This window comes from Corythoichthys intestinalis, chromosome 14 (genome assembly GCF_030265065.1).
Source record: "Corythoichthys intestinalis isolate RoL2023-P3 chromosome 14, ASM3026506v1, whole genome shotgun sequence".
Lineage (NCBI taxonomy): Eukaryota > Metazoa > Chordata > Actinopteri > Syngnathiformes > Syngnathidae > Corythoichthys > Corythoichthys intestinalis.
In genome coordinates, this window is record NC_080408.1 from 53,171,898 (window position 1) to 53,188,310 (window position 16,413).

General features: G+C 40.0%; 1 protein-coding gene across 1 annotated transcript in view; it reads left to right on the plus strand.

Moving 5' to 3' along the window:
* Nucleotides 1-14,643, plus strand: part of LOC130929732 (dynamin-3-like) — a 161,687-nt gene extending 147,044 nt beyond the window's left edge. The window contains exons 17-21 of the mRNA XM_057857156.1: nucleotides 6,719-6,833; nucleotides 7,051-7,218; nucleotides 7,298-7,533; nucleotides 8,017-8,190; nucleotides 13,196-14,643. Of these exons, the coding sequence (XP_057713139.1) occupies nucleotides 6,719-6,833; nucleotides 7,051-7,218; nucleotides 7,298-7,533; nucleotides 8,017-8,190; nucleotides 13,196-13,238 (736 nt within the window). The 3' untranslated portion in view covers nucleotides 13,239-14,643. The remainder of the gene's footprint in view (nucleotides 1-6,718; nucleotides 6,834-7,050; nucleotides 7,219-7,297; nucleotides 7,534-8,016; nucleotides 8,191-13,195) is intronic.
* The last annotated feature ends 1,770 nt before the right edge of the window (nucleotides 14,644-16,413 follow it).

Consider the following 16,413-nt stretch of genomic DNA (forward strand, 5'->3'; position numbering starts at 1 on the left):
AAAATAATGAACTTTATCACAATATGCTAATCATTTTGGAGCACTGCCAGTGCAACATTCTCCAAATTGAGGCAAAAAAAAAAATGCAGCGGTGGGTTAAACTTAAAATTGTTGGGAACTATCGAGCCAAAAGCATACAGCCAGGTTCCCCTTTTTCTACACCACGAATTTGGGCTTTTTTTTTCACGGACCAGCAATATGTGGCAGGAAAATGGAGCAACTAAGCTTGCAAGCAGGACTGAACAGGCCCTCGCAGTTTGTCGCAACTCGGACAGCAAGCAACTCGGACGACACGCAGGTCAGGGTGGTGGTCCGCCTCTTATCATCTCATGAGAACCCCCACTTGCTCGAAACCTGCTTATTTTTTTTTTTAGATTAGAAATATATTCCTACACCTTGGAGAAAAAAAAACCTATTGAAGAGGCGCTACTGAGCTGTGCAGACACGCCCTAATTCCAAGCCAAAATGAATGTTCTAATTGGGCCATTTCCACCAAGTGTGCCACATTTCATGGCTCTATAAGCTTCCTAAGTACCTGAAAAAAAAATCTACCCTCTTTTAAAGCTAACAAAGGGTCGTCACGGCAACAGACAGAGACATGTGGACACGGGCCTTAAAATGTAGTAGTATTACAAAGGGTCTTGTAACTACATTGACCCGACCTGAAAAGAACTGGACATGTATAAGTAAAATGAGTGACTTCCTGTTGCCATTAGTTGGCGCTTCAGAGTTGATGCAAATGACCCCTGCAGGAGCATTCAAGGTACGACTCTCACTAAGCACGGGAAGTTATGTGCAGATATGTTGTATGACTGCTAAGTTATGACTGTTCAAAATTTGTGGTGTGACAAAATGGCAACAGTCATTTTCGCTTTCCTGTTTGGACCCCTCTGCTTCAATGTAACATCAGTATTTTTCTTCAGGCACCTCTACACACGTCTGTCTAGCCTGATGCAGGTTTGAGGTCAATTATTTTTTTTTCCCTTGGAGGAGGAGCCCATCCAGTAAAAAAAAGGGCGTTTCCTGTTCCCAGCAGGAGGCACCAGACCTAATGGGTAATATTTCAATGCAGTCGTGTTCAGGCTGGGATACCTCTCATACATGCCAGATATGATAAAGAGTAAACCTTGCATCAGACAGTTATTAGTCATTTCCTGAATTTTGCGCGTTGTCAAAAAAATGGCCGACTTTTGGCATGCCGCCCAGGTCAGGCCCATGAATGAAAACTTACCAGTTTGAAAACTTAAAGACCAAATGTGAAGTCATTTCATAACATGCCAAATACGGTCACAATTAAAGTAATTAAACATTGTCCAACAAATAGAGCATGAGAAAATAATTTATATGTTGTATATTTGACAAAATAATCGCGTTTCCGAAGTTCGAGCCTGAAAGGGGACGAACCCGGAAGTGATACGTCACACCGAGAACAGCGATGGCAGCGCTCCATACGGCCGCCATACAAAGCCCTTCAAACAATGATTCAAACAGCGATATAAGCGATTGATCGAGCGCAAGGGAGGAGATCCAAGTTTTTGAAGAGTTGGAGGAAGAAGAGGAGGTTGGAATTTTATGTTGGACCTAACATGTATTAGCCAGACGCTAATCAGGATGCAAACAATGTGCCTGGACTACCTGACATGGAATGGAGACAAGACCCATCGAGATTACAAGATTGGTAAGATAAGGCTGTTATTATTTTCGTGATTTGAAGATGCAGGCATTTGCACATAATTTTATGTTTTTGTCTATCTGATGACATTGTTTAAAAAAAAAAAAAAAAAAATCAGACTTCATGTTCATTGTGCCAGATCCGGCAGCTCTCGTGCATATAAAATAATAATATAAAAACGTTGGGGGGAAATAATGAGATGAGTTATTGATGGCTTTCTCCACTTTATTGTGGCAACAATAAGAAAACAAAATAATAGCGGACTGCCGCAACATTCGACCGCAAAGTTTTGCTTCTCGCTCATCTCCCCCTCGCCTCCTCCTACTACTCACAGCTCTCCAGTCCCAGCGTTTCTTAAGCAGATCGTGTATAGTGTCTTCGTATGAGCTTTTTGTTGACAAAGGTATCAAACACACTACGCGCTGACAACTTTGTTTCTTTATTAACACATGGAGCTAACAGTACGAACACAGCTTGGGGCTCTCGGCAGGCTGTGCGGACCGATAGATAGAGCCTGTGCCTCTCTATCACACTCCCGCGTCATGTGACCAAAACAAGAGTAATGTTGCGTGCACTTCAGGGTACCTCGAAAAACATTATATCAGAATATTACACCCAGTTACGACATTACAGTATAAAATAAAATAATAATGGTGCACTGAGAAGCTGGACTGACAAATCACACTCCTGACATTAAGAAAAAAAAAAAAAAAATCTTGGGAGCAAGCAGCCAGGATCAAACGTTATTTCAGCATGCCAAAAAGACTGTTGCATTTACTGTCTTTTTCAAAAAGAAGGAAGACTGTTCAAAACGAGTCAGAGATGCACATAGAAAAGAAAGAAAAAAAAGGAAAGTCCCACCGCATGGCAAGTGGGCATTTGCGCTTTGTTTTCAGCACCATTTTCTGCATAATGTAATGTCCGTAACTGCCTGCGGGCCTGTGAAGGGGCCATCGGACAGCAGAGTGGTGACGTAGCGGGAAGTGAGGAGAAGAGTGCGGCGTGAGAGCGAAGTTGGCGGTCGCATGTTGCAGCAGTCCGCTGTTATTTTTGTTATTTGTTATTTAACTGTTGCCACAATAAAGTGAAGGAAGCCATCATTCACTCCTCTCCTTTCTATTTCCCTATTTGGGCTGTTACAATATTATATTTAATAGTATATTTCGGGACCTGTCCTCGTGCCGTCATCCCTGCGCTGTCATATTTACTTTGCAAACCAGCACCATATGATTTACAAATTAAGCACTGTTCCACAACAGTTGGCAGCTCTGCTTTGACAAAGTCATCAGTCATCTATCCAAAAATCACACTTACTTTTTCGCATGTCCTTGATCATAAGCAGACCGGTTGAGGAAGCAGGCATCTTCGAAGTCCTTGTAGCAGAGAACACGACTCGATGATGGCGTGAAATTCATTCGCTTAGTGCGAACAAAAGATGTCCATTTACGTGCCCTGGTATCCTTCAGCCACTCATACAACTTTTCTTTAGATAGGGAACAATACATCGCCACACACCGCCGTGGCATCTTACCGAGAAGCAATGCAACAATACTGTGTGTATGGCGGACTTCCCTCGCAGTTCTCGGTGTGACGTCAATTCCGAAGATTTCCGAAGATTGTCGAAGAAAAGCATTTTCGTTGTCAAGGGCGTTGCTATGGGTTAAAGAATCTGGAAGGGTTGCGTAAAAAAACATAACGAAAATATGCTTATAATTGTTTAGCCATTGATATTATTCAAAAACATGGTTGGCCAACCTTACTTCACATTTGGCCTTTAAGATCTCATACGTTTTTTCGCAAGGTAGCAAAATTATCAAAATGTATGCCAAGCCGCATGTATGTGCAAATTTAGGTGAGTTTTTGAGCATGTTAAGGCTTCCAAATTGGCCATTTTCATTTTCCATTAACAAAAAAATAAAAAGTCCTTGCATTCCAAGAGGGCTCTCGTGGCAGTTGGTGCTCAGGCCCTAAATACAAAATAACATGGCGGGGCTAAAAACGAATGTTAAGCGCTGGGAAAATGTAACTCAATCAGTGGGGGTTATTTTGTTGAGACGACATGGTCCCATCTAGGCGTGATGGGTGGTTGTTGGTCACAGGCATAATACAGGTAAGTTCTCCAACTGTGAAATGTTTTTTGGCTTTAGCAATATGGTTCACCACGAGGTATGATGCTCTCATTGCATCCATTTTTGTTGATGTGCATGGTGGTCCCTAGTAACTGTTTCGGTTCTTCGTGCTCCCGCATTTTTTTTTTTTTTATTCTAAAATATTCCAGAGTGCTTAGTCTCTTATATAACGAGGCAGCTTTGAGGCTCCATTGCCTCGTTTGCTAGCTTTTGGCCACATACTATGTGGTGTGGACTTCGCGCCTGTTGTGACAAACCTATATTTTAGGCAGGATTCTTGGTACTGTCTGTTAAAAGAAGTTTTTGTTTTCTTCGAGGTTGAAAGTTCCTAGTTAGCTTCTGATGTTAGCTCAGTTTTACTTTAAGAGAACACTTCTGTATGCTTGTATATTTTGGAGATATTGCTGGGAGTGACGCCGTACGTCCCAATTATTTAATCCATTGGAATTAGAGCTGGGAATCTTTGGGCACCTAACGATTCGATTACGATTACGATTCAGATGGTCCGATTCGATTCTAAAACGATTATTGATGCACCCCCCCCCCCTTTTTTTTTTTTTTTTTTTTTTTTTTTTTTTTTATATTTTGTACATTTGTTCCAAAATTGTTCAAAAATACTCTCAGGCTAAACCAAACTACTATTTCAGTATCAAGTTAACATATAGCAGTAAACAAATATACAAAAATAACAGTAAATAAAAAACTCCAGTCCCCATTCTGTATCAGCAGCTTTAAACTACATTCAATTAATTTAATGTTGTGAATCAACCGTTAAAGTTGTTAAAATTGCTCCCGTTAATCCATAATTTCCCTTTTGTCAACTTTGACATGTGAAAGTTTTAAAACTATTTTAAAGATAGATTCAAGTCAATATTTTACCGATTTAGGAGTATTTTAGATAAAAAGTTAATTAGGTTTGCTTGGAAGGTTCGCTACAACAGCCTTGCAGAGAAGTGTACTGCTTTAAGATGGCGGCCGTTTACTACGTCTGCATCTAGCTTTTTGTAGATGTGCTGCAAACGCTACCGCTACCAAAGTGCATCTAGTCTTATATAAATGATATCTACCGTAACATTATGTGGATGACGTACTTTTGTAGCAGCTTCAGGTATGTTGTTGTGTTTTTTTTTATCTCGTGGCATGAGTTGAGCTAGAGCCGTGAGTTGAGCATTGGCATTACCCGAGGGGCCGGGTAATGAGAAGCATGATGTTTAGCTACTCTCGCTCCGTTGCTCATTGACCGCGCGGCGCGCTGAGTGTGTTGTACTTCCGCTTTACTTGGCATATTTCAAGAATCGGAATTTGGATGTTTGTGAATCGTTCTCGAATCTTCCACGGCCGAATCGCGAATAATCTAAGAATCGGAAATTATGCACACCTCTAATTGGAATCTATTTTTTTTCTGCTTTGGGAAGGGGAAAAAAACGCATTCATACTGATATACGATTTATACTGTACAGTATATTCCATAGCCGCATCGCTTCACCGTTTTGGGTGTCCGCAGAATGTTGCACCTTTTCGTCGTCTTCCGTAAAATTTTATGGCAGCTGGCAATTCAAAACCACCAAATCAATCAATTCGGGCAGTGGTCCCTAACCACCGGGGCAGGGACTGGTGCGTGGTGCATATGCTTCCGGGCCGCACAGAAATATTAAATAACAACCGCATTCTGACCTATGCCTCTTGACACACCAATCTGCCTGCCTACTCAACTGACAAATCCAAGTAGCGATATGTGGACGTCGCCCTCCAGTGGTGGCCGGCCTTGAGTGTTTACACACCTTCGTCGCAGCCCCGTTACAGTCCATGGAAACAGTAATGTTAGCTGTCTGCTGCTGGCTGTGTGCTGCGGGCGACACACCTCAGTAATGGCCTCCGGTCGTTTTGCTCCAGTTAGTCAATGGATATAATGATAAAATTGGATGTGATGTCTTCATAGATATCCTAGGAGCTAGCATCTATTTTTCATATCTATGTGCGCTTGTCCTCGATAATGATGTATGATGTAGGCGCATCAGATGTTTTCCTGGAAATAACTAGCTGACACGATAGGGAAGATGACAGAAAAACGGACGTCTTTGGACAGCTTTTTACGGGGAAAAGGCCACCAGACAAGTCAGAAAAGGAGCCTACGCCACGTCCACTCTGCATATTATGTGGCCAACAGTTGACAAACGAGGCAATGAAGCCTTCAACGCTGCTTCGGCACGTAGAGACTAAAGCACCCTGGAATAATGGATAAGATTTTGGAATTTTTAAACAGTGCAAGCACGAAGGACAGAAACAATTACTGTGGGCCACCACATAAACAGAAGCGAATGCACTGAGAGCATCATACCTTGTGGCGAACCGCCAAGAAACCTTTCACTATTGGACAAGTATTTATTGTGCCTGCGACCAAGGATATTTACCGTCAAGTTTTAGGAGACACCACTGTTAAAAAAGGTTGATTCAGCATCTGGTAAGTTACATTTTCCCTGCACTTAACGTTCCTTTTTTAGCCCTGTCGTGTTATTTTATATTTACTATATTTTTCTGCCATACATTCCCGGTCCGTGAAAAAAAAGGCCCACTTCACACCGGTCCGTGTTGCAAAAAAGGTTGGGGACCACCGAAATAGACAATGGGGCATCCGAGACTGTCGGATCTTGCCCCCATCAACCGTTTTTAGGACGTATGATTGGTTGATGGCCTTTTTAGGAGGCAGAGTTTGCGAAAGGTCAATTTTTCTGAATAACGGGTTATGCTGTGTGTGCATGAGTCCAGCCAACAGAAAAAAAATACTTTTTAAAAAATGAACGCTTTATTCGTTTGATCCTTATTTTCAATATTGTCTTTCAATAATCATTTACACGGTTGTTGAACACAAGTGCATTGACATATAGTATTGTAATGCACGTTCTGCTGTGTCATCCAGGAATGTCTATAAGGACAATCGCACTCTGGAATTGGCTTGTGACTCGCAGGATGATGTGGACAGCTGGAAGTCTTCCCTCTTACGTGCTGGGGTCTACCCTGAGAAGACCACCTCAGTTAGGATCATTTTTTTTTTTTTTTTTTTTTTTTTTGTGATTGCCATATCAGGGCCAAAAAGTATTCTAATCTGCATGAACCTTTGCTGTGCTTGTAATTACAGTTTCCATAATAGTTGAGTTTTTTTTTTTTTTTTTTTAATTTTGACATCCAGAATTAGATGAAGTAGATTTGTCTTTTTAAACTTGAATGTATTTCCTATAAAATGTTTTTAAGGTTGAGAGTGAGTCCTCTACTACCACTTCGGATAACTTCTCCATGGACCCACAGCTGGAGCGTAAAGTGGAAACTATCCGTAATCTGGTTGACTCCTACATGGCTATTGTTAACAAGTGCATTCGGGATCTCATGCCCAAAGCCATCATGCATCTCATGATCAATAATGTAAATAAGTAACTTTCCTTTGTTGATTTGCGGTGCATTCTGTTCTAATGTACAATCTGCATTCTTTCCCTGACACTAGGTAAAGGAGTTCATCAACGCGGAGCTGCTGGCGCAGTTGTACTCTGCGGGTGATCAGAACGCCCTGATGGACGAGTCTCAGGAGCAGGCCCAGAGAAGGGATGAGGTGCTGAGGACACACCAGGCCCTTAAAGAGGCATTGGCTATCATCGGGGATATCTCAACCACCACCATCACAGTTCCTCTGCCGCCCCCTGTTGACAACTCATGGGTTGGGGGATCCAGCGGAGGTCGAAGGTAGTACTTTGTTATCCAACTTGATCTTCGCCAGAGATACGTAGAGTATAGATTTGGGACAAAATAGTAAATATAGACACATCGCGATACACAATGAGCTTGGAAAAATTGGATTGTGATATAAAGACCAGATGCACTGCTGCATGACTTTGGTAATATAGCCCATAAATAGAATAGAATACAAATACAAATCTACTCAAGTAAAAGTAAAATGTATGGCATAGTAAAACTACTCTTGGAAGTAAGATTTTCTCTGAAAGTTACTCAAGTAAATGTAACGCATTACTACCCAACTCTGGTTTTGTTCGATGACTTTTGCCTGTGCTTTTGTAAACTTTCATCTTTTTTGTCGTAGAGTGTTTGGAAAGGTGCTTTGAAACAATGTATTATTACTTTCCGATATATTTCAAAACAATACTGCTCGTCATATGTTCAATTTCAATGAGTGTTCTTTCCCAAGAATCTAAACGTCTTTTACTGTAGGTCTCCTCCTCCGAGTCCAACTGCCCCAAGGAGGATGTCTGCAGGCCAGCGCCCAGCACCTCGAGGAGCCCCACCGCCACCAAATCGTCCAGGTCCCCTGGGGCCCTTCAATAACAGTGCTGAGAGCCCCCAGGCTCCAAGTCGCCCGAATAGGGCCCCCCCTAACATCCCCAGGTGAGGACAGGAATCCATTTGACTTTAGACTTAGCACTTTACTGTGCATTTGGTCATGTTGTAACTCATGAACGGCGTTGGTCCCCAGACTGGTCTCAATTTATTTATTTTTTTGTTGATTTTCATGAAAATATGACACAAAGCGCGTTCCTTGGAAGCTTAATCGCTTACTTTTGTTTCTGAATACGGAACGATTCTGTTTTACAAGGGACTGTTGGCAACCCTACCTATCATCCACGCACAGATGCACATTTTGGGCAGTAAAAACGACCAAAGTGAAGATTTGGTAAATCTGCATTTAATGCAGAGCCCCCCCTGTGTACATTATTAAGAGGAAGTTTAAATTTTTTAACTATCGAAAGTTCACTTCCTGTGAAAAAAACTGTTCAAACTTCATACAGTATATGCCACCAGTGTTTACAATCAGAGACTGCACATATGCTCACAGAGGATTTGGAATTTTACAACATGAATTAAAGACATATATAATGCACGTATATAAACATGTAAGCGAACGTGCACAATAGCTAGCCATGCAAACATTAACATCTCACAAGGCAAGGACTAAACAGACAAAATTTGACGAAATTTTATATTATAAATATATTAGGGCTGTCAAAATTATTGCGTTAACGGGTGTTAATTAATTTTTTAAATTAATCACGTAAAAATATTTGATGCAATTAACGCACATGCCCCGCTCAAACATATTAAAATAACAGAACAGAGTAATGTGCACTTGTCACTTGTGTTTTTGGGCATTTTGTCGCCCTCTGCTGGCGCTTGGGTGCGACTGTGGGTTTCAGCACTATGAACGAGCATCGTGTAATTATTGACATCAACAATGGCGAGCTACTAGTTTATTTTTGATTGAAAATTTTACAAATTTTATTAAAACGAAAACATTAAGAGGGATTTTAATATAAAATTTCTATAACTTGTACTAACATTTATCTTTTAAGAACTACAAGTCTTTCTATCCATGGATCGCTTTAACTGAATGTTAATAATGTTAATGCCATGTTGCTGATTTATTGTTATAATAAACAAATACAGTACTTATGTACCGTATGTTGAATGTATATATCCGTCTTGTGTCTTATCTTTCCATTCCAACCATAATTTACAGAATAATATGGCATATTTTATAGAGGGTTTGAATTGCGATTAATTACGATTAATTACTTTTTAGGCTGTTTGTTAACTCGATTAAAGGTTTTAATCGTTTGACAGCCCTAATATATATATATATATATATATATATATATATTTTTTTTTTACATTCGCTGTTTTTGGATGCACATCAAGAAATATGAAAAAAAAAACCAACACTTATGTGGTTGGCTGTGAATGCTTTTTATAAAAATGTGGTAGTTTAGGTGTAATTATTTTTTCAGAACGTATGAGTGCAGGATCCTCGGTTAAAAAAAAAAAAAAAAAAAAAGCCTGCTAGGTGTAGACATGGACTCAGAAAACCTTTGAGAAGTGCAATAGGAATTTCCCACAAGTACCACCCCCGCTAAAGCAAAGCAATTTGGCGCCCCCCTCCACTAGATGGTGCCCTAAGCCTAGCTTGTCTATGCTACGCAGGAGTGGAGTTGGCTGGCAACAATTTTTTTCAAGAATTTTTTAAACGAATGGGAAATGAGAACTGGAGCGATGGTTATTGAATTCGTTGGGATCTTAACCAGGTTTCTTGACTAGACCCATTTTGAATGTTGCAGGGACCAGAGGAAAGTCAGGAAGGAATGAAGACAGGGGACAAGGGAGTACTTAATTCAGGATGTGGAAAGGGGATCGAGCTAGCAGATAGAAGTTTTGGATTCATGGATGAGTTCAAATACAGTTCCACAACCAAAGTCGTAACTTGAATGTGCAAGAAATAACAGAATTCCAGTTAATGCGTGCAGTACTTCCCATGACCCTGCATGTTACGATTAAATAATAATTCAAGTGATTAAAAGAATATGAACAATGTTATTCATATACAAGCACCTAGCGTGAGGGCTGGAGTCTTCTAGCGACGTAACAAAAGTGCGAGCCAGCTGAGCAGTAGGAGAGAGAACCGGCAGCCATTCATTCACAATAATATCAAAGGAAACGATAGCATAACAAAAACAAAGCATTTTTTGGGTGGTTTCTGAGGGACATAGTTAAAGTTCACATGTAAGCACAAATGATTCTGATGCACATCAAAACAAAATTAGACAGGGGATGAGGGTGAAGGGGACAGATAGGTGATTCTGTTGATGGGTCATTTTTTAATAGGGTGCCATTTGGACATGACAGAATAGACACTAACAGAGGGGACCTAAGGTTAGTCCTCAGCCTAGCTTGGCTTGCATAATGGCAAACATGACTTTGGAATCTTGATGAGATAGCTAAAACTTTACAAATAAGCTTTTTGAAATGATTTAGTTCAAATAATGTCTCATATAAATTAATATAGAGTGGGGCCAATAAGTATTTAGTCAACCACCAATTGTGCAAGTTCTCCTACTTGAAAAGATTAGAGAGGCCTGTAATTGTCAACATGGGTAAACCTTAACCATGAGAGACAGAATGTGGAAAAAAAAAACAGAAAATCACATTGTTTGATTTTTAAAGAATTTATTTGCAAATTAGAGTGGAAAATAAGTATTTAGTCATCTAAAAACAAGAATTCTGGCTGTCAAAGAGGTCTAACTTCTTCTAACGAGGTCTAACGAGGCTCAACTCGTTACCTGTATTAATGGCACCAGTGTTAACTCATTATCGGTATAAAAGACACCTGTCCACAATCTCAGTCAGTCACACTCCAAACTCCAATATGGCCAAGACCAAAGAGCTGTCGAAGGGCACCAGAGACAAAATTGTAGACCTGCACCAGGCTGGGAAGACTGAATCTGCAATAAGTAAAACGCTTGGTGTATAGAAATCAACCGTGGGAGCAATTATTAGAAAATGGAAGACATACAAGACCACTGATCCCTCGATCTGGGGCTCCATGCAAAATCTCACCCCGTGGCGTCAAAATGATAACAAGAACGTTGAGCAAAAATCCCAGAACCACACGGAGGACGTAGTGAATGACCTACAGAGAGCTGGGACCACAGTAACAAAGGCTTCTATCAGTAACACATTGCGCTGCCAGGGACTCAAATCCTGCACTGCCAGACGTGTCCCCCTGCTGAAGCCAGTACACGTCCAGGCCCGTCTGCGGTTCGCTAGAGAGCATTTGGATGATCCAGAAGAGGACTGGGAGAATGTGTTATGGTCAGATGAAACCAAAATAGAAATTTTTGGTAGAAACACAGGTTCTCGTTTTTGGAGGAGAAAGAATACTGAATTGCATTTGAAGAACACCATACCTACTGTGAAGCATGGGGATGGAAACATCATGCTTTGGGGCTGTTTTTCTCCAAAGGGACCAGGACGACTGATCTGTGTAAAGGACAGAATGAATGGGGCCATGTATCGAGAGATTTTGAGTGAAAATGTCCTTCCATCAGCAAGGGCATTGAAGATGAGACGTGGCTGGGTATTTCAGCATGACAAAGATCCCAAACATACAGCCAGGGCCATAAAGGAGTGGCTTCGTAAGAAGCATTTCAAGGTCCTGGAGTGGCCTAGCCAGTCTCCAGATCTCAACCCCATAGAAAATATGTGGAGGGAGTTGAAAGTCCGTGTTGCCCAACGACAGCCCCAAAACATCACTGCTCTAGAGGAGATCTGCATGGAGGAATGGGCCAAAATATCAGCAACAGTGTGTGAAAAGGTTGTGAAGAGTTAGAGAAAACGTTTGGCCTCCGTTATTGCCAACAAAGGGTACATAACAAAGTATTGAGATGAACTTTTGGTATTGACCAAATACTTATTTTCCACCATGATTTGAATATAAATTCTTTAAAAATCAAACAATGTGATTTTCTGTTCCCCCCCCCCCCCTCATTCTGTCTTTCATTGTTGAGGTTTACCCAAGTTGACAATTACAGGCCTCTCTAATATTTTCAAGTGGGAGAACTTGCACAATTAGTGGTCGACTAAATACTTATTTGCCCCACTGTATGTAGCTTTAACAGCGTGGACGCGGTGTGATCAACCACACTGAATGTACTTTATTAATACTGAAAAATCTGATTTTTAAAGGAGGTAAAAAAAAATGAAATTGTTTCCCACATTGGAATTTCCCACCTAGTGTGATGTTATCACAGAAGAGTGATGTTATTAATAAATGGGGAATTTACTTAAAGGGACACTAACACAACTTAAAAGAGTGGACAGTGACACTGAGGACACACAGAAAACCTTTTTTGTTTAAAATTTAAAAAGTTGAATGAGTGTTTGTCCAACTTTAGTGAAAATACAGCTCATTTTTACTGAGAACACAAATGGCACCTATATTAAAAAAAAAAAAAGACACTTGGAGAGATAAACCGAGAGAAAGAGCTTGCAAGCCACCTGGCAAGATGCCCAGGCACTCGTATGTTGAAAATTGCTTACATAATGAGACTCATTTTCTCTCGTTGCGATGATTGTTGTATTGTGAAAAACTTGTAAGGTGATGTACTCATATCAGGAGGGTCCAGGAAATGGTTTGAAAGCAGAGGAGGGAGCGATGGGGAGAGAGGGTGACCAGGCAAGGAAAGGTCCTGATGAATTTGTGTTGGTTTTGCTGTTAGAGAACTGCATCGTTGAGGTACAGGAATCCATGGAGTAATAAAGGGTATGGAAGGAGTGTAGTGGCTGAGTGATTTTGTTATACATTTATAATGTCAATGCCATATTTTTAATAGTGTCCATGATGTCCGTTTGTGCACAATGTTTTTGTGTATTCCAAAATGTTTGGTATGCTCTCTCTTTGTTAGACAATTAGGGTTAGAAAACAATCATATTCCAATGTTTACTTTTTGTGATCTAATTTGTTTACTGACAAGACACTGTTATTAATTGCTTTGTCTTCTTTCTCTCCCATCTGTGTTGTTCTGTCTAATTCCTCCTTGTCATTGTTCAATTCTAACTCAAGCCGACGACCACCGCCATCTCCAACAAGACAAGTACCGCCATAATCGCCCAAAGTTCGCCATCTTCTTTCCTCATCGTCCTCCCTTCTCGCTTAGCCTCGGCTCTTTCTTTACTTAGTGTTCCCTTGACCCTGATCTCCTGCCAATGAACCGTGTCCATATACAGTATCTATGTACAGACAGTATTACACTTGTCTCGTGAGGTATATTAATGTATGCGTGTTGCTCGCCTGTGGTCCAGGTATGCTTAAAAGAACCACATCCTAACTGTTCACTGATACCTTTTCCCTCCAGCCCCCCAAGTCAACCACTACCAGAACTCGCTGCTTAGAAAATATCAGTTTATGGGCTGCCATATTAATTCCACAATGCAGCATGGCACAAAAGCTGCATTTATTGCATGGGAGTGTGTGTGATTGTGTTGTGAGTGTATGGAGGATTGCCTAATTTGCCTATATGTAGACTGAAATGAATTTATTGTACAACTCCCAGATAAGTGTTGATTATCAACCTGCTGTTCTCTATAGAAAGAAAAGTTGTATCTGTTTAACATACGTATTGTGTATGTGTTTGTGTGCAAGTAATAATGTGTATCTGTGTACGTGTGCGTGAGAAGACGTATCCATAAGTCTGTCTGCACGCTTTTTGCCATTTCTATTTTGTTTTTATGTTCAAAAATGCTACTGATGATAAATTTACTGTTAGACTTTTGTGAGATGTTTGTTGTCGTAGTAGCAATACACACATAGCAAGGCTGAGGAGCACCATCAGTACTCTATATTAAAGTCTCAATATGACATTTCTTCATTATAGGACGCCACCTGTACTCTAATAATGGTCAAAGTTGACACCCCTGTCACCTTAAGAACAGATCCATTTGCTGACTAGAACATCAAATCTTTTCCTGTGGATTAATGGACAGCATGATTTTTCTTTTCTTTTAGCTTTATCTCAGGTTGAAAACATGCACACTAAAGTTGGGTAGTCTTGGAATTCAGTTGCCCTAGTCTTTCATTTAAAGACACATTCATGAAGTCGGTCAGTTAACATCTGTGTTAAATCTTATGCAGCTATTGTCACCATTCTCGTGCTTCTCTGTCAGTTTATGTGTATATATGGTCCTAAACTGTGTTCTGGTTCTGCTGATAAGAAAATACTGTACCTGTGAACTATTACGACCTTACGTCCTAGCGCTTTACTGGTCCTATCTTTTCAATCGTCACTAATTAAGACTGCCTTATTGGCTTTAATTACAATTCTCTATCGCCAAAGCTAATATATACTGGATAGAGAAATGCAGAGCATGAAAAGGTAAAGAACATAGATAAAATTATTCAATGTGTAATAAGAGGTTTATCAGAAAGCATCATGGGTAATTGCATCTGTTATTTTTCTGTGTCCCTGTATTGTTCCAAAAATAAAAAGGAACGTGAAAAACAAGTCTTGAAAACATTGTTGATTGATTTCACTTAGAGGCCAACAGAAACAAAGCAAAACTATAATTGTTGTTTTCAAAGTTTAGTCATGTTTAGTCTCATTTGTTGACATTCAAAGATACTATTTTAGATGATGTAGGTCAATAGATCAAAAACATTTTTTTGTGAGAAAATTGTTCATAATTACAAGCAAAGTAACTTGTAATTATGATCGGGATAGGAAAGTATTGTTGAGTAGAGGGATGAATTTAAATAATGTACATAACAGACAAGAGGCACTGTTCAAGTCTCTTAGAGATGCACTTGACTTTCATTTTTTGACATAGTTTTCATAACCTTGGATGCCAGGTTGGCACAACAATTTGTGTCGAAATTGCCCAGAATGTAATTTTTAGAAGCCATTTTAGTTGGACCTTTTCTTAGCCCTTCTGATAATTTCTGATTGTCACTATTATGTAGGGGACCAGAGCTAATTTGTGTACTTTTTGATCCGATTGGCCATCAGTGGAGGAGGTGTTTAGTTGTGCGGAAGCTGGTGGCCAAGGAGTGAAAATCGTCTTGAAAATGACACAAGCTTTGCTATTTGACAATTAAACAAAAAATATTTACTCACTTTCACTCCATCGGCTTTCTGTCTGTGCGTCTGCACATAGAGGTGCATTTCAGTCAGGCGAGTGTTCCCCCAAGACTTCCTGGTTATAAAATCCTTCATTCCAATGCAATAAAACATTGACTCACTTCACGCTAGGGGTTGCCAACTCCCTAGAAAACATAAGGGACACCTCATTGATAGCCTGGTAACCATTGTCCTTTAGTTATTCTTATTGTCTGTGAAAAGTGATTTTTTTTTTAGTCGACTCAAACTTGAATTAATTAGGTGATTATTTGATATGTTTTTTTTTTTTTTTTTTAACAGGGTGCCATTTAAATCTAACAGAGGGGATATTTTGTTGTAAAGTTAAGCCTTTTCAACTCTTTCCTTTCCTTAAAGATCTGATCAATTTTCTGTTGCATTGCCCTTTTATTCATTAATGCCATTAATTCAACAAACTTGTTCTTTTTTTTGCTGCTCCAGAAAACGTGAATTTTCATAGAAAAATAGAAAAAAACAGAGCTAACTATACAGTGGGGCTAATAAGTATTTAGTCCACCACCAATTGTGCAAGTTCTCCTGCTTGAAAATATTAGAGAGGCCTGTAATTGTCAACATGGGTAAACCTCAACCATGACAGACAGAATGTAGAAAAACAAAACAAAACAAAAAAAACAGAAAATCACATTGTTTGATTTTTAAAGAATTTATTTGCAAATTAGAGTGGAAAATAAGTATTTACTCATCTACAAACAAGCTAGAATTCTGGCTGTCAAAGAGGTCTAACTTCTTCTAACGAGGTCTAACGAGGCTCCACTCGTTACCTGTATTAATGGCACCTGTGTTAAGTCATTATCGGTATAAAAGACACCTGTCCACAACCTCAGTCAGTCACACTCCAAACTCCACTATGGCCAAGATCAAAGAGCTGTCGAAGGACACCAGAGAAAAAATTGTAGACCTGCACCAGGCTGGGAAGACTGAATCTGCAATAGGTAAAACGCTTGGTGTAAAGAAATCAACTGTGGGAGCAATTATTAGAAAATGGAAGACATACAAGATCTCACCCTGTGGCGTCAAAATGATAACAAGAACGGTGAGCAAAAATCCCAGAACCACACGGGGGGACTTAATGAATGACCTACAGAGAGCTGGGACCACGGTAACAAAGGTTATTATCAGTAACACAATG